The sequence below is a fragment of the Haliaeetus albicilla genome, chromosome Z, assembly GCF_947461875.1.
Source record: "Haliaeetus albicilla chromosome Z, bHalAlb1.1, whole genome shotgun sequence".
NCBI lineage: Eukaryota > Metazoa > Chordata > Aves > Accipitriformes > Accipitridae > Haliaeetus > Haliaeetus albicilla.
Window position 1 is genome coordinate 61,782,675 of NC_091516.1, and position 23,185 is coordinate 61,805,859.

Consider the following 23,185-nt stretch of genomic DNA (forward strand, 5'->3'; position numbering starts at 1 on the left):
GCTAACCGGGAATGCATTGCACTTCTCTTGACCACGCTGTGCAAGCTCTAGTGGTGATAAACATCCCTAGCCAATTTTTTCCATTTCTCTTTGCTTCAGTCAATGGTAATTGAATCTGATCAGTGACTCTCAGTCGTTCCACCACCAGGCATTTATTATAATGTACTCTGTAAATACAGAAGAGCAGCAAACTGCAACACTGGACCCCATCACACTGTAATGCAGGAAAAGTCTAAATTTGATTCAGACCCTGCCACATGAGTCCACGTGTACCACAACAGATAAATGTGATCTTTCATGTCTGGCAAGGGCATTAAACGGTGTGGCTATACACAAAGTTTAAGTCTCTAAGCTGAGGCCTACAGAGTTTTCACTGGAATCTATCTTTTCTTAAGAAAAAACCCGTACAAAATAAATCTTCCTAATACTTCCTGATTCTTGATAAACCAACAGTTTTGCTGGGAAGAAGAGCAAAAGGTGTAGAACTAAAGTAGCACTTTAGAAAATCAGGGAAGTCACGTGGAGAGAAAACATTTTCCAGGAGTTATGAGCAAACGCTGAGAAAGGTGGCAGCAGTTCATTCTTTGCACTGCAAGGAGTGCAAGGCCCCGTATCACTTGCTCTGACACACGATGCTAGACAGCATGCACGCCAGGGTTGTAACATTTTTACTTCAGGGACTAGCTTTGGTTGTCATGCCAGCCACATCCGTCCTATACTTCGGTGTCCTTTGGGGCTGTGTCTACACTGCTGCACTGACAGTGGTGGGGGGTGATACCATGCTGATCAATGCCTAGGACCTTTCCTGGCACAGGTCTGCCCTGCTCCAAGGAGCAGCCCTGCTGAAATGCTGCCCGCCCAGGCCAGGAGTGTTCCAGAGACTCCTGCCCCTAGAGAAATGGCATGCGACTTAGTTTGGAGGAGAAGACTAATTTCTGGCCCAGGAGGCTGCGACCGCAAGCAGCCAGCCCCTGGACCCAGCCGCTCTCGGCCTGCCAGTGAGGTGCAGCCTCAAGGACGGTGCACTGCAACGGCGATTCCTTGGGAAGCAGCCAAGGGGCCCCAGGGAAGCGTACGGAAACCGCGTTAAAAGAAGGACTAGTGGGAGTCAGGCTGGGGCTGCACGGAGTCCTGAGCTGGCTATTTCTACCTGCCTTTCCTCTGCTGCATCTAGACTGGCTCTTTTGTCCAGCCCCGTTTGTCTAAATTTACCTTGCCCTGTAGAGCGGATACATTTTTTCTCGGGGCAGTTTCATTTGCTGTTAATGCAATTCTCCAACCTGTCTGGTTTTGAGACGCTGCCTCTTGGTTTTTTGAGTAACCGTTTGCTGGGCACTGCAGCATTCAGCAGTCAGAGCTCTTGCAGGCTAAAGACTGCATTTGCTTTTATCTGGGAACGGAGGAAAAGGAAAGGCAGGGCGCAGAGCTAGTGCAGCAGCATTTGTGGCCTGTGGGGACCGCACAGCATCTTCCACCGACTTCTCCTAGGCTCTAAGCGACATTACCAATTTGCAGTCCTCATTACTAAAAAGCATAAAGTAACACCGCCTTCAGTGAATACTGTTACAGGGTGGGTAAAAATTAAAAGGGGAGTTTTATTAGGATGATTCTCCATCCTCTTCAGAATGTAAAGCATCAGATACTCGTGAGCTCAATGGCACAAGAAAAGGCTTTGGGAGGAAACAGTATTACATGCAGGTTTCTCAACCAGAGCTGGGGCACGTGTGCATTCCTCCTTAAGGTAACATTCTCAAGATTTAGCATCGATCCTCCACAGCTGTATTAAGAGGACAAAAGAAAAAGAAAAAAACAAAAAAACTCCACCCAAACAGAAAAAAATGCCTTTTTTTTTTTAATTTGAAGAAGTGATAAAACCAATTTTCATCTGTGATCCAACTGCTTGTCTGTTTAGCATAGGAGTGAAAAAGAGGATGTGATAATTTTTGCACAAAAACTTGCGTTTTAATTTAGTTCTCAAGTAGTGTCCCACTGTATACTTTCCAGTCCAGCAGACATTCTAAAATAAATAATCCAAGCCAAACTTGAAATTTATAATCGATGCAATAAATCTGGGGGGGTGGGGGGGTGGGGAGGAGGCGAGAAGAAACCTTTCCAGGCTACTTTGGAGTCTGCTTTAAAACAAACAATGCTCCACCTTCCTGTGAAATTGCAGCTGAACACCAAGAGACCATCATACTGAAGATCAAATGGCAGAGACTAATTTAGAATTTCTGATTTTCTTAGTAACCATCTCACGGAACCTTGTGAAAGCTTTATTCTTCATACATTTAATCTGACCAATAGTCTTTGCTAAAATAAAATTACAGAATTTAGGATTTCAAAATGTTGTACTTCTCTTTTCAGTCGGCCTCTTCTTAAAAACTTCTTTTTACAGGGCAGTGTGGTGGGGAAGTGCTTCCAGCACTTCCAGCGGCCAGCGTGGGATGTTATGCAGAGATTCTTGTACTTAAGCATTTAAAAACCGCACTTCCCTCCACGATCATAGCCTTGGAGGGTATTTTACAACGTGGGGCTGTGAACAAGCTATACCACGCATTGTCTGTGGTGGGAAACCTGGGGACTGGGAGGCTAAACTTCTGCGTTTGGGCTTACTCACTCAAACCGGTGCCAGTGGGGCTGCGCTCCTGCCAGGGGCCTCCGCAACGCCTCTCCTTGCTCACCTCCAGTGAAAGCTGCGGGAAGCGTGGGAGCGGAGCTGGCAGACAAACGCTGCAAAGGCTGCGGCCGTAGCCAGCATCCACAGGCACTTCAGTCCGGAGCGGGACGGGCGGCAGAGACCGAGCTTCCCCAGTGGCCTCCCCAGAGGAGGAGGCCACGGAAGGCAGCGAGGCAGCCAGCGCTAGCCAGGGCCACCACGAAGACATCTGTCTCAGAGACGAACAACACCGAGCGCACGAGGCATCTAGGTACAGCGGCACCACAGCTGTTAATTGCTGTGTTAGGAGGGGAGCAGCTGAGACGCATGTGAGCGAGGCTGGGCCCCAGAGGTGCTGATGGCAATGGAAACAGTTGCCATGGAGACCACGAAGAAAGGCCAACCAAAGGAATTACCAATATGCGCGAGTCTAAGGGTGCCTAAGGTTGAATAATGCAGGGCGCTGCCGCCACAGCCCCAGCGCCAGTTCTGAGCCCGGGGAGCACAGCAGTACTGAACACGTACTGTTTGGTTTGCTTTGCTGCAGCTGGCCAGCAACCACTGGGTTAGAGGCACTTACATGTAACGCCACCAAAAAAAAAAGCAGCGGCAGCAGCAATAGAGGGAGTAAAACCCTCAACAAACCGAATGGGTCCCCTTGCCTGTGCTGGAAGAAGGAATTCTGCTGATGCTATGGCTTAGCAGTTAGCTCGCCGCGAGTCACCGAAAACAGTCTCGACACGAGGGGAAGAGAGAAGGAAAATCAGTGTCGTTTGATCATTGGAAAGCTAAAACCATTAGGAGCACAAGGAAGATTGCCATTCTCATTAAGGCACGTATTGCTCCTCCCCGCACATCTGCTTCTCTGAGCCACTGTTTCGCAGTTTCAAGGTCACATGCGGCGTAAAGCAGCACAGCGTCGCTGAGCCAGTCCTGGGTTTTAACTTGGACCAAGATCAGTCATTAATGTGAAACACAAAGAAAATTCCTGTGTGACAAAAAATAGGAAAAAGCACCACAGAAGCCTCTTGTACGCAGCAAGGGAAACAGTGTTTTGCAACCCATAAAAATAAGAAGTTTGTATTAATTCCAAAGTAAATTGTTGTCATTCTCACTAAGAAAAAAAAAAAAGGCGTTTTTAAATTTCACACTATAACTTTTCTGAACATCATTATTACCAGTTTAGCATCCCTGGTTTTAATAGAGACGTGCTTGCCAATGGCAGCACTTTGAGGGCATCTGTTGGCTTTACTTGGAGTAAAGAAGGTGAAGAAAGAGAAGCCAAACGTTGTTGCTGCTGCTTTCACAGGGAAAACGGAAATGTTGAGATTCTTCTGGTGAACGGCAAATATTAATTCCGTTTAATTTGCGTCGCATCAATCACAGCAGAGCTGGAAAATGGGTGCCTACACGGCTTTTCATGGTAGCATGCAAGTGCCTATGAAATACCCTGTCAGCTAAACACATCACACAATATATATTTTCTACTTAAGAAATACACACACACACACACACACACACACACGAGTAATTTACACATAACTTAAGCTAGAAACTTCTTGACTTCCCTATATTCCTTTGAGAACCAGACACCCCGGTGCTGCTGAGTGGCAGAGGGGTGGGTGACTGACAGCTGAGGAGCAGCAGGAGGGAGAGGGCATCAGCCTGTGACCCCACCACCAACCAGGCTGGTCTGTCTGCTACGCATCTTTCCTAGAGCACACTCTTGCACACCCTGAGAAGACACTGGTGCGCTCCCTGAGAAGACACAAGTGGAAGAGGGAACCCTGCTGCAGGGCAACTGAAGGTGGGTTAAGTTAGCTAATGTGCCTTGCCTGCTTCCACAGAATCCTAGGGAACATTTTAGTGGCCTACTGCATGCATGAAAATGCACACAGCACTCCACTGATGTGCAAAGTAGTCGACAGAGTACTCCTACTTTTATTTCCATGTAACTGCTCCAGAGTAATGCACTTTAAATTATTTCTTGAACTAGGTAACTCTTTTCCCTTTCTACAGTCCATGGTAGCTCAACCAGAATTATTTTTAGGGTCTCTACTACCGTGGTGAAACTCCTGTGCTTGAAACTTTTGAAGTAGGAACTTTCAGGGAGTCCTTTTTTTGTATCACGTCCCCGGTTGATTGTGAAAGATACCAAACTGAAGTCTTTGGCTGAACTTACATGGCATACTCTCTGGCTTGAAGAATGAATGATGGGCAACTGGAAACGGTTCACAGCTCTCTGCTTTGCTGAGATCATCCCTGCCCTGGCAAGATGCAGAACAATAAATTAATACTTTTGAAGAGTTTGGGGGACCTTGTAAAGATAAGTTAGAAGACAGTAAGTGTACAATGTAATTAACGTAAATACAATAGGATTTTTGTCACCTAACGGCTAAAATTATGCAGCAGTAAGGAAAGAAATGAGATAGTTGTTCCGAGAAAATAAGTTGGTAGCCATTCATAATTCATGTGCTCCCTAAAGTGTCCCTTAATAGGGTCTAGGTGGTTCCAGGAAATACGCAGTAGAATTTTTTTGATGGGTTATTTTTCTGGAATCAAAGTTTTAATTATCCTCTTGTGGCTTTCAAGTTTAGGAGGAAACAAACAAAAAAAACCCCAAACCAAAACAGGCCACTCATCTACAAGCTGTGTGGTTGCTGTGGGTTGACCCAGGCCAGCAGCTAAGCACCCATGTAGCCGCTTGCTCATGGGGCGTGAAAACTCACGGGCTGAAATGAAGACCATTTAATATGAAAGAGGCTTTTCAAAAAAGTGATGCAAACGCAGTCATTCCCCGCCTCCTACCAGCAGACTGATGCCCAGCCAGTCTCCGAGCAACAGCTACTTTGGCAAGAGCAGCCCTCCAGTCTTTACCGCGGACCATGATGTTATATGATATGGAATACCCCTTGGCCAGTTCAGGTCACCCATCCCAGCTGTGCCTTCTGCCAGCCTCTTCCCACCACTAGACTGCTTGCTGGGGGAGGCAGCGTGAGAAGCAGAGAAAGCCTTGATGCTGTGCAAGCACAGCCCAGCATTAGCCAAAACACTGGTGTGTGTCACCAGCACCTTCTTAGTCACGAATGCAGAGCGGAGCACCCTGTGGGCTGCTGGGAAGAACATTAAGCCCATCCCAGACAGACCCAGTACAGCGGTTTGATTGGTTTTCCCACTACTTCCTCTCAGCTCAACAGAAATGCCCATTGCAGATGGTGTCTAAAGGGTGCTTTTCACCATTAATGACCAAATCACTGCACACTCCACGCTCCACCTCCCTTTCCTTCAGAAGGTGTGCTTGCGAGCTAAACCAAGCGGAAACTGAAGGAAGGCTTCTGGCAGAGATCTAGTCCAAACCCAATGTTGTCTTTTTCTAGCTTAGATGCTTTTCTAGCAAGATGCTTAAGCCTCGTTGCTTAAAAATCTGTAAGTGTTTTCCCAACCACCATTTTAAATAATATTTCAGCCTATAATGGTGTCTTTTTTCTATTCTAAAGACTGATAACAAGGGCTCAATTTGGAAATCAAAAGGTATCTACATAGATCGAAGATCCTGAAGATTAGAAAGACTTCTAGATTAGCATTTAATTCCCACTATTAAAATCTGAATTTTGAATATGAAACAGTGTAGTGAAGGTTAAAAAGACAAACTGATACATAGCTACTGAAGGCAGTTTACGCCTGAAATTATTCTGAGAACAGGCATCAAAGAAAAGCATGTGTGTGATGGGGATGATACTGTTGCATAGCATCAGAAGGCTGCCTAAACAGCTACTTCTAACGGGATTAAGCAAACTCACTGCAGGCAAATGAAGTTAGAATCTGCAGATACTGTCATCCAACACATTTCACCCTTTTCAAAGTTTTCACTAAGATGACTCCTAAATTCTGTTCCAGCCTTTTCCTGATATTTTCTGGTTCTCAGCTGGAAACGAATGCTTATTACAATTTTACCAGAATGCTCCCACTCTCAAAATTGCCTCCTTAATTTTGCAATCTTGTGATATTCACCTGGCTTCACTCAATTCAGTGGAAGGTTTGCAGTCAGCTTGAGGTGTTTTCCTGAACTTCAGTCAGTGATTCCAGAATCAATTCACAGTACAGATGGGGCCTTATCTTTTGTACCCATCTAAACCTCATTTACAGGTCATCCATCATCTCTGTTTTTAATCTCCCACAAACTTGTTTCAATGTCAGTAAGTACCTGTCTACAGTGAGACAGAGCAGCTCAATGTTCCTTGCTAAAATGTGTGTGTGGGGGGGGGGTTATCCGCATAAGAAATTCTTAAAAACAAGTGGTTTAGCGGGTTAGAAAGACTTTTGGACAAAAGCTCCTCAAGTGCTTCTGAAAATTTTAATCTACTATTTCAAATACTACAATTTTTTCTTTCCTTTTTTTTTTTTTTTTTACTATTTAGGCCATAATTTCAAAATACTTGTAACACAAGCCATGCATTTTACAATTAAGCTTAATTTAGACTGATGGATTGCCACTGTGTATAAATTTAAGCTTAGCAAATTTTCCAACTTCCATTCCGCTCTCAGGACAACGCATCCTGATAGGTGAAAAAAACGTGGTTACTGTTCTTGTTACGTTAGTCTTTGCCCTGGCTCCATATGATATCGCTGTGGAGAAACTGTTGAAACAGATTTTCCACCCAAATCCAAATAATCCATCAGTTTCTTACTAGCGTTCTCATCTCTTTCCCAAAGAAACCTGGTATTCTCTGGCAGAAAAAGCTTGAGAGACACGGCTCATGCTCTTCCGACAGACACGCAGGATGATGATAGGGCTTAACTAAAACCCAACAAAGTTATGTATTTTCATCCCCCCCCGAGCAAAAATATCAAGTACTCAATACACTGTTCTTTCCACTATTTAAAAAAAACCAAAGAAATTCAAGGCAAAGGGGAGACAAGAACTGAGAAATTCAGAACAGCTATGACAACATTGTCAGTTTGACGTGATTGACTCTAATGAATCGCACAGCAACAGTGACATATCTGGGTTATATTTCCACACAGTGACTCTTTGTCGTGCAAAGTAGTGCCAGCTAGTGGTGTCATTGCACTCGCCACATTAGACAATAAGTACCAGCTCACAAATACCAAGTATTATAACTTCTGAGAGACTGATATTGAAATGCTATGAAGGCCTAGGCAGCCTTATAAATTTAAGTGAGGGAGATTTGGACACCCAATCTGCAACACAGTTTGGAGGAGTCAGGCTGCCACGTATCCTCATTTTTAAATTCTCCACCTTCATGCCCCTGTTGCCCAGGAATGGTCCTTGCAGATGTACTGGGCTTTTCTCATCCTTGTACTGTGCCAAGCGTAAAAGTGTCTAGGATCACCACTACTCCACACTAGCAAAGACCTGGGGAAACCGATATTGCTATTTGTCTTATGGAGGGGAAGATATAACATTAACTTCCAAGGTTAGCAAATCTGACATGAAATATTAGTTACAATTATAATTTCAGAAAAAAGGAAGGAACGACATTTCACTATTCAGTTAGATCTGCCTGTGACAGTTCTGCCCACAAAGTGTGGGAGTATCTGTCAGAAAATCAGCTTCCAAGGTTCAGGTGACATGTCATCATCAACAGCTTTGCCAAGGAAGTGGTAACCCTTTGTTTATTTCTCCACTGCACCCATTAGTCTGTGTCACTTTTTGTGGTACTGGCAGCTAGGGAAGTTTAAGGCACCCCAGTCAGTTCATTTGGCAACACAGATCTTGTACTGGCAGTGGACATCTTCAAGCGCTCAGACTGCCTGAAGCAATGTCAAAGAACAGGATAAAAAAAGTCTGCTGAAAGCAATACTGGCAAAGGCAACATGCAACTTCACTAGTTCAGTCTTCAAATAGACCCTTAGAGCAGAAAGCAACTGCCAATGGGAGCTGATAAACTTTTTAAAGTAAAACCGTGTACGAAAAATTTAACGCAGTTTTATTTCATGACATATATCAATCAGCCACAAAGCACATCCAAACATTTGTTATGATAAAATACTTATTTTGAGATCTCTTACTTGGTGATTTCGTGCACTAGGCTCCGGGCATGCTCATAGCAAGACAGTTTCAGGCTGCTAGGAGCTATTTTGCTGTTGAAGCTATTGAGCTTCCTCCTCAATTTGGGAAGAAGAGTTTGAGTGAGAAGACATGAAAAATGTTCTTTGAACGGAGTCAAAACCAAGACAGGTCTGTGGAAATATAGCTCAGGTTTGGGTACATAGAAATTGTCACGCAGTCCAGAAGCGGAAGCGCTGCCTTGCAGCGGCCAGAGGCAGCACTAGGAGAGGAGCCTGAGCTGTGCCTGAGCTTTGAAGTGGGTAACTACAAAAACAGTTTGTCGGAAATTTTTCTCCTAATCCTGTCTACCAGAGATTTGCTTAACTTGCAACACAAAGGGTTTCGCTTTTTGTTTTCCTTCCAAATGTTTGGGGGCTTGTTGTTAGAATGGTTCTTTGCTTCTTTTCTTTTGTTCACCTTCATACTCCGTATGCAAGGATGTTCTCTCCTGCCATGAATTTCAGCTCATTACACTGATTGCCATATATGTCAAGCTGCTCTTTTGTTTTTCATTGAGTCACCCTCACAAACTAGTTACGTGGCATAGCACATTCACCTAAGATCTGCTTTTGCCACAATGAACAAGATATTCAGTCAAGAGAGAAGGGTTTTTACAGTAATTTTATGATTTTCAAATGACCAGATATGAGACCCAATGAGTTTTTCTTCCAGCTAAGTGTACTCAGAAAACTGTCAGTCTACAATATATAATCTGGAAGACAATTCATGTGTCACAAGCAAGTCTTCCAAATAACCACCAGGATTATACACTTAAACTAGCCCTGTCTCAGACACTCTATAAAGAAACTAAACAACAACAACAACAACAACAACAACAACAACAACAGAGTCAAGTAGCAATTACTCATTTAGAGGCAATAATAAACTATTCTTATGTCAGGGCAGCAAGGGGATTCCTTGGATTAAGTGGGTAAACTACTAAAGAGATGAAAAGAAAGTAAAGATCAAAAAGGTAGCATGGTTCTCTTTTTGGAAAGGGCAGTAGAAGAGTTTATTCACTGAGAGGGAGAAAAAGTAAGTGATCATACTCTTCTGCTTAGAGAGCCATGTTGTCCTCTGGCATCAGTCTGCAACCCACTTGGAGCAGGAAGCTAACACTAAGCACCTGCTTCCTTACCCCTGCTGTCGATAACTGTCACCCAGGTATCTAGCCACAAAAGGAAAAAAAAAAGTTACATCTTCTTCACTGAAGTGCTTCCTGCAGGCATGACAGGAGAGAAACTGCCCCCTCGGATTCAGGAAGAAGGTCACTAGGTATGCACTCTGTGGTGGTTTTTGTGCATTCCAGGCATGCCCTCCAGCAAAAATGGACTGAAGTGTTGGACTTGAAGTCCCTCCCAACTGAGCCTCTTCTGACTGGGAAGGGAAAAAAGGAGACATCCTTCTTCTGGGAGAAATCAGGTAGTCAAATGGTTTCCTTCAATGTCTCTTGAGAGAGCTGTAGGCTTTTTGCATCTCATGCCTGGGTTACACAGCAACGATGGATGTAAAAGCTCACACCCATATGCCTACGTGGAGTCCAGGCTGGAGAAGCTCTCTGCAGGTCAGGACTCAGGTACAAAACCAAATCATAGCATCTCTTAAAAAAGAGATGCAGGATTTGTCCTTGGATGTCTGAATGCCTGGAGTGCAACTGAGCCGTGCTCACAAGGTCCAATGCTTTGATCCAGCTACCCAAGGGTGGGCATCACCGATATGTCAGTTTCCCTGTAATGCCCCAGATCCCCACCTCCGGCTGGCAGACACAAGATCCACATCATTTTGGAGCAGCAGCTGGAGGCCTGCAGTCCCTGGTTAAGGTGCCTCAGTGGCATGACACAGGACACCTAAATCAAGCCTCCAGCAATGCCATTTTCCCCCTGCTACCGAACGTTGAGATTCCTTTCAAACCCCAGTGCCTCATGATCTTGAACAAAACAACTTTGTCTCGCTGAGAGACAGACAAGAGCGTGTCAGAGCTGACTGCAGTGAGGAAGAGATGAACATGTCACTGTGCAGCAGACAGCCCGAAGTCAGCCAAGATCCGGGAAAGGAGGAATGATGGCTGAAGAGGGGAGGACTCTGCAGAGAGTGATTGATTTTGAGGAAGCAGACAATATTCAGTGGTATACTTGTGAACTCAGTGGCTTTGGTGGAAGGGCAGGGGGAAGCAGTGGTGGGAACCCTGTGCTTTATGTCGGGGCCGTCACAAACTACTGCAGCACAAAGAAAAGGCGCTCTTAGGGCACTGCCACATCACAGGGGAAGGAATAATGCGGGAGAGCAAGGGGCAACAACTAGTAACTTGGAGTGAGTTAATTGCCTGGTAATTTGGTGAACCACGTATTTGGGCAGGTTTGTTCTGTGCTGTCATGCAGAGACTCACTGAAATATCAGAAACATGGAAATATTTCATGCGTCTGGAAGTGCCGTATCACGTCAAGCTATGCACAGCAGAGCAATCCAGCTGGCAAAGGCATGACAAATGTGTCCTCATAGTAATTCACATAAAAGAAGGGGAACAGCATACTAATTTAAAGAGCTGGTCAGAGAGTCAGTAGACTATATCTGCCACTGGGGTTGGAAATGAAATATTTGAGCAAAGAGATTCCCTTCCAATTTACATTGATGTAACAGACCTGAGACAAAGACAAGAACTTTTAGACCTGTCATTTTTATGCCTCCAGATTTTATTCTTCATTCTTTATTTACACAGCTGTAAAAGCTAACCAACCAATATTTTTCCAAACCCAAAGTGTCTCCTTTTGAAAGGAGAGCAGGCTGGAAGAGCAGAGAGGCTGCTTTGTCTGAAAGCCATGTAGGACTTCAGTCATGCAGAGGTCCTGAGCACAAAGTCTGTTTGCTGCTCCCGATGGAAATGGATAAAATACAAGGTCTTTCAGATTTCAAAGCAGAGGGAAGGGAGCTTTGCAGTTTGGCTGATAGGGCAGGATCAAGTAAGTGAGGATCGAAGCAAGGATGGTTACCTTCGGGCAATGTACATTTTCCTACTGACACCTTCTGGAAGACTGAAAAACTTCCAACCTTCCCCCTGTCTTTTGGGTACTAGCAAAAAATGCAGTGGCTTCACACTGGAAGGGCAGCTTTAACGCAAAGGCTGCTCCCCTGGAAAGAACAATTTCGGCACCACCAGCTGAGAATGAAACTATCACAACATCAGGAGAGAATCTGAGTTTTGATTAAACAATTTTAATGTTAAATCCCCCCAGAGAAATGGCACACAGAAAAAGCAAGAAGAAGCTAAGAACAATTTAAACCATCTATGGGACGGGATGGTTGTCACCAATGACAGTGTTATTACAGAGCAGCAGAGTGCAAGCAAGGATAGAGAATAACTGGAGGTTACGTTTATTGGAAGGGTTTTCCTCCTCTCCCTCTTCCACTTTGCCCCATACTTCTGTGTGTGGAATGAAAATACAGCATTTCCAAACTCTTTTCAGGCAGTAGATGTTCCAGCTATTACAGAATGTTGCTCCCACCATAAACAAGCAAACGAACAACGAATGCTGCCACTTCTGCTGAGCAAACAGCTAAGTGGTATGTATCATTTATCTCATACAACATCCCTCCAAATGTGTAACCTTTTTTTGCTCTGACATGACACAAAGTTATTAAGAATTTGGGAGGAGGAAGAAACAGAAATCAATGAGAATAATAATCTGAATACAAACCCAACTTTTAAATGAAGATTGAAAGCGTCTAAAAGTAAACTCCTTCCAAAGGAAGAAAAGTCATCTATCAGGGCATAGAAAAGTTAAAAAGAAAATCAGTAAGACAGTAAAGTCACAAGAAAAATAAAAGCTGAAAATACAAGGTATCAACATGCATGGAAATTTCAGCAGTAACTCCTTTTTGACTGTCTGTGGAGCTACAACATGCCGCAAATTTTGAAATATACGTCCAGAAGGGAGGATTTTTCCTCTGAATGATCTGTTATTCACATGCTAAAAATGCTAGGCTCTTTGTTTCAAACACAGAAAAAGATTATCTGGACAAAATCCTTTCCTTGCTGTTGATCAGAATAAGTTCAGTAGCTATCACTGGAAAAGTGACAAAGGGCAATTCAGCAGAGATGGAGCAGATGCTCGTCAAAGTGGGAGCGCACACAGTAATTTGGTGGGCACTGAACCAGGCTGTAGTGGCTTAGGCCAAAAACGTTTGTCTGCACAGAAGTTACAGTCAGACACTACCATCAGAGGCATTTGTGTAGCGCACATGGGAATAAATCTATTTCTGCAGTATAAAGCATGAGAACTGCATGTGTTTTAGCAGTGCAACTATTGCCGGGGGAGGGAGGCGAAGGGGAGAGAGAATGGGAAGAACTCACCCAGACCAACACCTCCTCAAGTGTCTGCCCTCAAGTATCTCATGCAAATGTCTAAAATCACTGCGCGACGGGGGTTGTAGGGAGAAAAAGGTCTGCATGTCCGTGGAGTACTCCCATGTGGGTAAAGATACAACTCTCTGGTCCCCAGCGTGTTCCTGAAAAGAAGCAGAGGAGAAGCACATCCCAACCTAGCCCACAGGACAGCTTCAAATTCAGACTGACTATCCTACCACTCAACATCTGACCATTTTGCAGTGAGCTCACCAAGCTGGCAGCAAATTTGTTGGAGGAACCACACCATAACCCACATGCTTCGCGCGGCCAACACGTCGCGAGGTGGAGATCAAGTGGCTTGTGCTTTGGGCTGAGGCCGACTCACCTGCAGGAGCCGTAGCGGGCTACGAGCTTGAGTTTGCAGCAAAACACCCTGCTTTTCTCTGTGCAGAAGCTGCGTGGTCTCACCTCTGCCATGGCCTGCTGGACACAGGCTCGGACGTTCAGGACAACCTGACACAAAGGGAGCACAGCAAGAGTCAGAGAAGGCCCTTCTTTGCTGGGAAGGAGGACTGGGACGCTGACTTGCCTCCAAAAGCAGCGGCTCTTTTTCAGACAGCAGCAGGCAGAGAAATGCTCTGCCCTATATGCCATGACCACTCTGGAGAGGGGTCACACACACCTCACTGCACTGTAACCCATGTTCCCGGCCACTCAATGACACGCCTCCCTCATCAGACACCATCATTAGAAAAATGCTACCATGTTCAGTAGCAGAAACTGATAGGAAACTTGAGAGAATAGGCACACCCAGAGCTAGCATTCAGAAGCAAGAGGTCTTGATAGGAAAAAGGAAAAACAAGTCCGTGGTTACCCAGAGTTGACTACTCTCCTTGGCCCGAGAGTTTCACAGCTTCCAGAGTACGGGCGTACTCAGGCTCAAACAAAAGATATTTTTAAGTGGTTCTGCACTGTATTTGGGAGCACTTCTAAGAGGGCACAAATCGAGAAGGCAATGCCAGCAGTGGGAAGGGGAGGACGCATGCCACACTCTGTCTGCTCTAGGTTTCTCTCTGAGCTAGCACACTGACTGGCAGATACAAGAATCAGGACAGGTGAAAACAGTGAGAAAGGAAGGAGTCACCCAGCGTGTTTGCTTTCTCCCTCAATGCCTTTGTTTGGTTTTCTGTAAGGCACAGTCTGAGCATTTATCATTGTAGCTGTGGAAGTCTTTGATCTGACTAACCACTCACATTTCTGTGTTTGACGTTTTTGTTATTCAAAGAGCAGCAAATTAATCTTGTGAAGCCTTTGGTGTTCCCTCACTGTACTTTAAATAGCTATCATTTAATCTGTTATCCATATGCATTGCAAGATAGATGCTTTGTTATGCATACTGAACTGTGCACTCTGCATCTCAGAGGGGAGCTGGTTCTGAGCAGTGGCCATGAAAAAACAAATCCAATCTGAAAAGTATAAGATTTTTCCCTACAAAACACACTAGTAGAGTTTTAGCCTTTCCTCAGTCATCATGTTACTTGCCTAATTCCACAAAAATCTTGACTGAATTCCTTTAAAATATAAATGCTTGAGAGTATTTGCTTAGAATAGGAAAAGAGATAATTTTCAGGTAAATTTGTCAGCTTAGCACACTACCTATTTTATTTTCCATGGCATGCTAGTGAACTTGTTCACTGGTAAAAGTTTCCACATAAACAGGATCTTTTTTAAAAAATCACAAAAACAAATTCTAAATGTGCAAGTGCAGGAATTTATACAATCAAAGGACAGAAGCATACAGCAGGACATAGGCCATAGGCATTCAATTAAAATGATCCAATCTCAGTATGAATATTAAAGATCTAGAATAAGCTGTGCATAAACCATGTACAGAAATAATTCATTGTATAGTTTTGAATAATTAACCGGATAACCAGGACTTTCTTGAAGCAATTTGCAAATAACAGCACACAGAATTTCCAAATGCATTATTTTTAAAAACCTGTCAACTTAATTGAGCACAGATGCAAGCATTTTTAAAATAACTCAATATTTCAGCTTTTTTTTCTGGCAAAGAACATGCTTACCTAGAGATTAGGAATTTTTCCCAAGTCGAAATTTAGCTGAATCTATTTCTGTTTACCTAGATATTTACCACTGTGAACTTGTGGTAGCCTGTAATCCTTTTCCAGGAGCTTGCCCGTGCCCTCCAGCCAGCGTCCTGGCCCACGCCTGGAGGTGGCCAGCCCCTGTGGTGCCTGGCACTGTCAGGCTGTGGGAGGGAGGCACATGCTCTGCACAAGCCCCTGTGGGTCTTCCAGCCTACTCCAGGCCTGTGGGTCTCACAGTGTCTGCAGCCACACCACGAACCACATAGCAGCTGAAGACCCTGAACATTTTGTGCCATGGGGTTCTGAATGTCACCTAATTTAACTGTTTAAGCAATGACTTTAAGACCTGGTGGCTACTGGTTGCACTCAGCCTTCCTGTCTTATGGCACCCAAGCAACCCCAGAAGTTTTCTCGCTACTTCTGCTTTTATCCCAGTATAGGTGGCTGTCGATATGCTGCACTGAAACACTTGAGCTGCTAGTCACTGTCCACAAAGTGATGAGTGGCTATCATTTATTCAGAATTGCCAGGTGTGACCAGCTTTATCAGACCAACAAGTGAGCCAGGAAGGAAATACCCAGGACACACCCACAGAACCGAGAGTTTACTCGGAGTGGGAAAGACATTGGGTTTAGAGGAGGATGACTGTGTATTAGGCAGAAGTACTCAACTCTTAGCTTCCCATGCAGAATAAGGCTGAGGGGAAGGTAAATGTCTCCTGTCTTTTTATTAAGTCCAGATTTCCCCCTCTCCATCTAGCAGAGGAAAAAAGTCATAACTAACTAATCAAGGAAGGGCTGACATGACAGAAAAGTGCATTGGACAGGCTCAGAAATGGAAACAGGCTTTGTAGATACATAACATTGAAGATAAGATTTTGCAAAAGACATTACAGTTAAACTTAGCAGTGCTGTTAGGCAATTGCCCCCCAGTTTTATTGATCAGGACATAAAACAACTGAGAAGCTGGGGACAGATTTTCTGGTGCTGTTTCACTACATTATTTCAGGGAAGTCAATGAAAAATCCCAGTTTACACCGACCAGAAACCCAGCCTGTAGACAACAAAATAGAGAATAATGGCTTCTCCAGGGCAATCACTGCTCACTGACACTTCCCATGATAGCAAGAGCGTGCCTACAAAAGACAACCACGTGATAGTTTCAACCTCACACCTTCAGCAGAATGGTCCCTTTCCTGAAAATCTGTGGGCCTGTTCCACTCCAAGAAAGACCGCTCCTGAATGCAGAAAACACAAAGAAAAACAGGACTTTATCCATTGCTTCCCTTGCCTTCAGATTCACAGGTTGCCCTGACTTAGTGGGAGAGGAAATGAGGACATGAAAATGAGGACACAATTGTACCCTGGGTTTTTTTAGAACACGTTTATTTTCTGCTTGGGACAAGCCTTTATAACTCCTGTAAGAGGAAGTTTAGTCTACATGGGAACTGACTTCCATACGCTACAGCTGTTCATTACTTTTTCTCCAGAATTTCAGTCCGCTCCCTGCGTTCTGCCAACTTTGTGGTTTAGTGCAATGAAGATGAACAGAGAATGGACAATAAATAACGAAAAACAAGTGAGGCTCACTCACAGTTTACCTTTTCTGCTCAGAAGTCAGATTCCATGCTTCAGCTAAACAGAACTGGAAAACACCTGGTAGCTTAGAAACTCATTCTCTGTCTGACTGAAAAAAACTTGCTTGTTTCAAGACACAGTGAGCCTGCAACCTTCTTTTATTCAGCTGGCAAAAGCAAGATATGTCTCTGGTACTATCAAATTGTCAATAGAACACTCACAATCATGACATTTGATGATGTGAATACGTCTTCATTGAGCTGTTTGATTTATAAATCTGATTTATGCCATAGAATCATAGAATCATAGAATGGTTTGGGTTGGAAGGCACCTTAAAGACCATCTAGTTCCAACCCCCCTGCCATGGGCAGGGACACCTTCTGCTAGACCAGATTGCTCAAAGCCCCACCCAACCTGGCCATGATCCTGTTGCCTAAGTCACCAGGTATACATTCATTAATATTCCAATTAACAAAAACACACAGAGAGCTGCAAAGGGTCAGTGTCTTCAGTAACACTTCTTGGATTTCCTACATTTACCAAACATTACAAAAAAAATAAAATCAGGAAAAAAGTGATACACAGTACACAACAGACTTTATGAAAAAATGATTAACACTTTGTATATTTTATTAAAAGTCTGCCTGATGCATTTCCCACTAATATGTACACAAAAATGAAATTAAGAAAAAGATTCTGTCAAATGAGAAAGGCAGCTCTCACAACATGTCTTTTTGCAAAATAGCCTGTAATATCTAAAAGGCGTATTTCAGCACAGCTTTAGTTCATCAAGGATCAGATGGGTTTGTTGCCTGGAACTACCTGTGAACCTCAAGCTTCAATATGTTAGTGTGCATAATACATGTATTTGACAGGTATTTACAGCTGGGGGAGGAAATCAAGACAGCAGCTATCACCAGGCTCAAATGTGCTTCCATTCCTTCTGTATAACTTAGGAAAGACTCCAGGAAAGGCTTCTGTGCTTTTATCTTATAAAATTGATCTGAGTGGAGATCTGAAGGCTGAGGCACGATACTGCCTGCCAAAAAACATAAACGTATTGCTCATGCCAAACACGCTAGGTATGAGGAGGGAATTCCCTTGCCCTGAGGAATGTTGGCCCCTTCTGTCTATTGATGAAGTGGTGTAAATTTCAAACAGATGTCAAAATGCATTGGCTGAAGGTGGCCCAACAATAACTATTTTTAAGGAGTTTGGCAGCATATTCTGCAAAGAAAAGGCATTTTAGAAAAATGCTAGAAACTTGTGTTAAAAATCTCTTCACACCCTTCCTAAAATGCAGGTATTTTATTCACACCTTATGTCCTTACTTTTCCCTTGCTGTTTTTGGGTGAAAAGTATGAATGATATCTAGGATTTAGATTCTCGCAGAGTACTACTGTTATCTTCCTCACTCTTCCTTTTCCTTTTTCTTTTCCTATTCCTTTATGTGGAGGCAGAGGGGACTTTATTATTTCTAGGGCAGAAGCAAAAATTTTGAAACAACACATTTTCTGAAGAGTGTTTCACTGGGAAAGAAGAGGAGGAAGGAAAGTAATATCTTTTTAAAAAAGTTTATATTTTTTAATTTTTGGAAACACAACTCAAAAATATTTCAGGTAGCAATTAAACTAGATGCAAAGGTTGGGTTGAGAAGAAGTGGTGCAAAGTTTTCACATACAAAACTAAATCAAATAAACAAGCCTGTGGAGAGTTATTGTACAGCCCTTACAAGATGTACTTTAGGGTTTTCATGAATCTTTCTTTCTGCAGGTGATGGGAGACAAGATATTTAGCTCCACACTAAAAACCAGGAATGTTTTGTCATAAGATTACTGGCTTAATCTTCAGTTCTTTAATGGGGACCTACAAACAAACCCTCAGAATTTTGTTTGTCAGATGAGGAGCTGAACAATTGAGACAAAGACAGAGCATGTTGTTTGTGCAAGTTAGAGGTAAATCTGACACTGACCACAAAATCTCCAAATCCCACCTAAACTGAGATTACAGGGATTTTTCCTCTTGTCTTCTTTCTGATCCAGGATTCTTGTTTCTTCCTGGGTGATTTCAGTTAAAAATTGTAGCCAGGCAGAGAGCCCAGGGTCGTTTGATGCTAGAAATGCACCTTGATCTACAGTAGAGACAGAACAGAGACCTCGGCTCTGACCTAAAACATACAAATACCAAGTAAGTCTGGAGAGAAAGTATCTGCCATTTGGCTCCTAGACAATGTACTTTTTCAGAAGGCATGCTAAGCCACCTCCTCCTGGAATCCTGAGCCACAGCCTGCATGAGAGCAACCATACATGTATTCATCATTGTATTTATTTCATCCTGTACATTTATCTGAAATGAAATGCAGTTGGGTCAAACATCTGAGCATGCTGGTGAGGCAGGAGTTCTACAGTTCATTTACTCATGTCTTCAGCAACAATGTCAGACTAAGAAGTTCTTGCATGCACCAGTGTCTGCTCGCTGGTAGTTGGTGTCTCACACTCGGTGTTGCCCTGTACCACCAGTTGTGTCAAGAGAACTGACTGTCAGGCCATACTCTAGCCAAGGTCACTCAAATGGTTTGGCCTGAAAAGAGCACCAATTCCTTTTTCACAGACTCACAGAGTGGTTGAGGTTGGAAGGGACCTCTGGAGGTCACCTGGTCCAACCCCCCTCCTCAAGCAGGGACACCTAGAGCCGGCTGCCCAGGACTATGTCCGGATGGCTTTTCAATATCTCCAAGGACGGAGGCTCCACAACCTCTCCAGGCAACTTGTTCCAGCGCTAATTTTTTAAACAGTTGGTAGCCAGCGTGATAGCATTAGAATAACTCTACCAGTATATCTTCGGGGGAAGAAAATGGCAGTATGGAGGCAAAATGAGTCACTACCAACACTTGAGGTTGGCTTTGCCACCAAGCTGTCATGGTGTGGAGCCATACTAAGTTTAACCAGCACTCTATTTTTCACTGAGTTCTTATGTGTGGATGGAGAAGGAGGAAAAACAGATAGCAAGCAACATCCACTTAAACAGAATATCTGACCAGCTACATTTCATGGCCCTTCAAATTAATGTGCTTATCTACCTTAGTTCAGACAGATTCTGCAAGGAATTAATCACAAAGGTCTCATATTTTCAGTAGGTATACTTTACCAATTCATTTTCAAAAGAGAGATAATTCACGGTCTGGCTTCCTACTGCCTGCGATTTGAGTTTTCTTTGCAGTGAGGGCAAAAAAATGAAGACAATGCTATTAACTATTCAGTAATATGGAAAACCATGCATGTTCATCACAAAACTGTGATGAAGTCATTTATATGCAGAGAAACCGCCAATATACAAAACGGTACTTCTATCTCTGCATGAGTGAAGGGCATTTCTCACAGCAGAGCTTGATTTCTATGTAGGCACTGAAATAAGAGACCAGCTTTTGAAAAAGCTGGTCAAGATAGTTGACGTCCTGTGAGTGAGAGCTTGTCTGACAGAAGGGCACCTATTCAGGTCCTGAAGCAGATGAGAAATACTTTGATATCTCTGAGGACCTAGGCTAGTCTGGCCATAAATTCTTCTGCCTAAAATATGTGAACTTCAAAAAATCCAGCCCTTTTTAGACTCTGAAACAGGAACTAATAATTTGGGAAAATCTGGCTTGCATCTGAGTCAATCAGAAAATGGTTTCAGACTCCAAATAGAACCTAAAAACTGTAGGATGAACTTCCAGCACATTCCACTTAATGCAAGAATACCTTCTTTGCAGGCTATGCCATTCCCATGGCTGCTCAAACACAAAGGAGTTTATCTACAAAACCCCATTATCCCCTTTTCCTTTTTCCTCCCTCAAAGGGAGAAGAGGTCACAGAAGATGCACATACATAAAGTCTCTTGCAGTCTAATAAGCATACACATATAGCTATACATTGTATACATCTACTTACATACACTGCAGGGTTCTTACCTAAGAACTGCAGCCACCTGAACGTATGGCAAAGCCGCAGGCAACTTTGCATTCAAAAGAAATGGAGGTCAGCAGAAAACACAGCAAGGCTCAGGGGAACATTACAGCCTAGACAGCTTGTCAGTGCCAAAGACAGCCCGCACCCACAGGAGAATCAAAGGTGTCTACTACCAGTCATGACAATGAAGTTACAGATAGCTGGCTAAGCTGGGAGTCAGTAGCTTGTGCAAGGGCACAGTGCAGCCCCACACTTAAGCAGGTGTCAGTTGTAGGAAACCTTGAGGGCAGTGAGGCCACTCATTAACGTCAAGTCAGATGTGTGCAGGCACCTGGCTCACCCAAAGCCTGGAGAGTATCAGCTGGTATGAAATGCTGCTGTGCTCTTTCAAACCAGATGGGCAGAGCACCAACACAGGTATTTGATCAAAGGTACAAAGAAAGCCCAGTGCCTTACAGCTTACCCTCCGCCCTCCCATCGGGTAAGGAAGCACCAACCACTCCACCGGTGATGGGGGCAGATGGCAGAGTACAGCCCACTGAAGCAACAAGTTATCACAGAAAAGTTTTCAGTGTTAAAATACTTGGAGAATTAAGAAATGCCTGGCAAGCAACAATCCCACTGCTCACGTTTTTTCTGCAGAGCTAAAATTTTTGCATCTTAAAATAGAAATGTTAATTCTCTTCAGGAGTTCATGTCAGCCGCTCCAGCAGCAGGAGTAGAAAGCTGCTTTAGAGCCTGGATACATACTAAAGAATCCGTATAAACCCGTCAGCAACTAAGCTGTGCTTAGAAATGACAGTTCAGTGGAGCGGATGCGATAGGAGTCACAGAAGTACGAGCTTGGTCCTCCCCTCAGGGTGCCATGCCTGAGATTATGGACCCAGGGAACAAAAGCCTTTCACATTTTCTTGGAAGGTGCATGTCCAATAAATAGAAAACAGATGCTGCTGAATATTTGATTACTTTTCTCACCCCTCAGTGTCCACAAATGTTTTATAATTAATGGGCCCAGAAAAAAAAAATCATTCTATCCCTGTGCTTTTGAAACAGCAAGAGATGGGTCTGTTTAATGCCCTGTGACAGAGGACTTTCATATGTACCGTTCCTTTTCTTGGAAGGGAAAAAAAAAAAAAGATCTGACTGAAAGCTCACTGAAGAAAATGGTAGATAGGGAAGAATCTGAGCTTGAGGTGAATCATAACATGATTTTTACAGGCTTGGAACTTAAAAAATGGGAGTAAAATGACTACATGAATAGAATGAAAAATACTGCTAGAAAAACCTCTATAAGAAAATACTGCTAATAAGGTTTCTTGTCCCTCCCTTTATTTTCATTTTGTTTGTTTATTTCAGCCTCTTTCTTTACGGGGTCCTTCTCCTGAGCCTCTCTCTGACACTGTCATGGATCAAATACACTGCCTTCCACAAGCAGCACCCAAAGCTACACTCGCAAGCCCAGAAAAAAATTAAGGCTTCCTGGTTTTGTTGAGAACATGCAGAGCCAGACTGTCACAAGGCTGCAGTGTGCAGCAAAAATGTTCCCGAGAGTCCAGCCCTCGCTGCCTGCGAAGAGGTTGATCTCTCTCAGAAAGTAAATTTTTAAGGAAATACTTTCTTTCCAAAAGCTTCTTCTGAACAGCATTCTCTCTATACTACTGAGTGGAGCACAACATAAACACAGACAAATACAATTAAGCATTCTGCAATAAAAATACAAAGCTTCTTTGAACTGTTCTTACCAACACAGTTAAATGGGCAGAATTCACCGCTCAGACTATTAGAAAGCCTTGGGTCTAAACAATTAGTCTTCTGCAAACATCCCTCACAACTGTAGTTTATCCACTGATCCAGAGGGATGTACTTTTGACAATCTGAGTTTTAGCTTATCCATTCTGCTGCACTGCCAGGAGTGTGGCACTGTGCTGTGGAAAACTTTACATTTTGCAAAGTAAGCAGACGCTAAACTGATGAGCGCCACGGAGGTATAGAACTTGAAAACAAAAAATGGTATTTCCTTTTTTCTCCTGTAAAGTTGTTGATATGGACTCTGCTGATGACCACCTGAAACTTGGTTCTTCTCACAGGATGAGGGTAAGATCACCGGAAGGCTGTGGGCGGAGTGGACCTTGGGAGGTCTGTAGTCCAACCTCCTGCCCAAAGCAGGGTCAGCCCTGGGGTCGGACCAGGTGCTCTGGGAATTGTCCAGCTGGGGCTTGAAACCCCCAAGCACAGAGATGGCAAAAATCTCTCTGGGAAACCGGCCCCACCACCAGACTGCCCTCATGGGCGAAGGTAGACCCTGGTCTCCAGGCTGAACTCCCTAGTTTTAGCTGATGCTGTGCTCCTTGTCTTCGGCGCCGGCAGAGCCTGGGCCGGTCTGTCTCATGCCTGGACTCCGGCCGAGCGTGCCTGCAAGGTCCGGAGGGTCGAGCGAGGCTTCTCCTGGTGCCGGGTGGTGCTTTGGGGGCTGCCGTCG

The 23,185-nt window shown here is 43.9% G+C and overlaps 1 protein-coding gene across 1 annotated transcript in view; it reads right to left on the reverse strand.

The window, feature by feature from the left end:
- Window positions 1–23,185, reverse strand: part of LOC138683932 (uncharacterized) — a 106,518-nt gene that overhangs the window by 40,121 nt on the left and 43,212 nt on the right. The window contains exons 5-7 of the mRNA XM_069777307.1: window positions 13,457–13,584; window positions 13,078–13,232; window positions 7,057–8,431 (exon numbers count right to left, since the gene is read on the reverse strand). Coding sequence (XP_069633408.1) covers window positions 8,356–8,431; window positions 13,078–13,232; window positions 13,457–13,584 — 359 coding nt within the window. The 3' untranslated portion in view covers window positions 7,057–8,355. Of the gene's footprint in view, window positions 8,432–13,077; window positions 13,233–13,456; window positions 13,585–23,185 lie in introns of the transcript that reaches the window.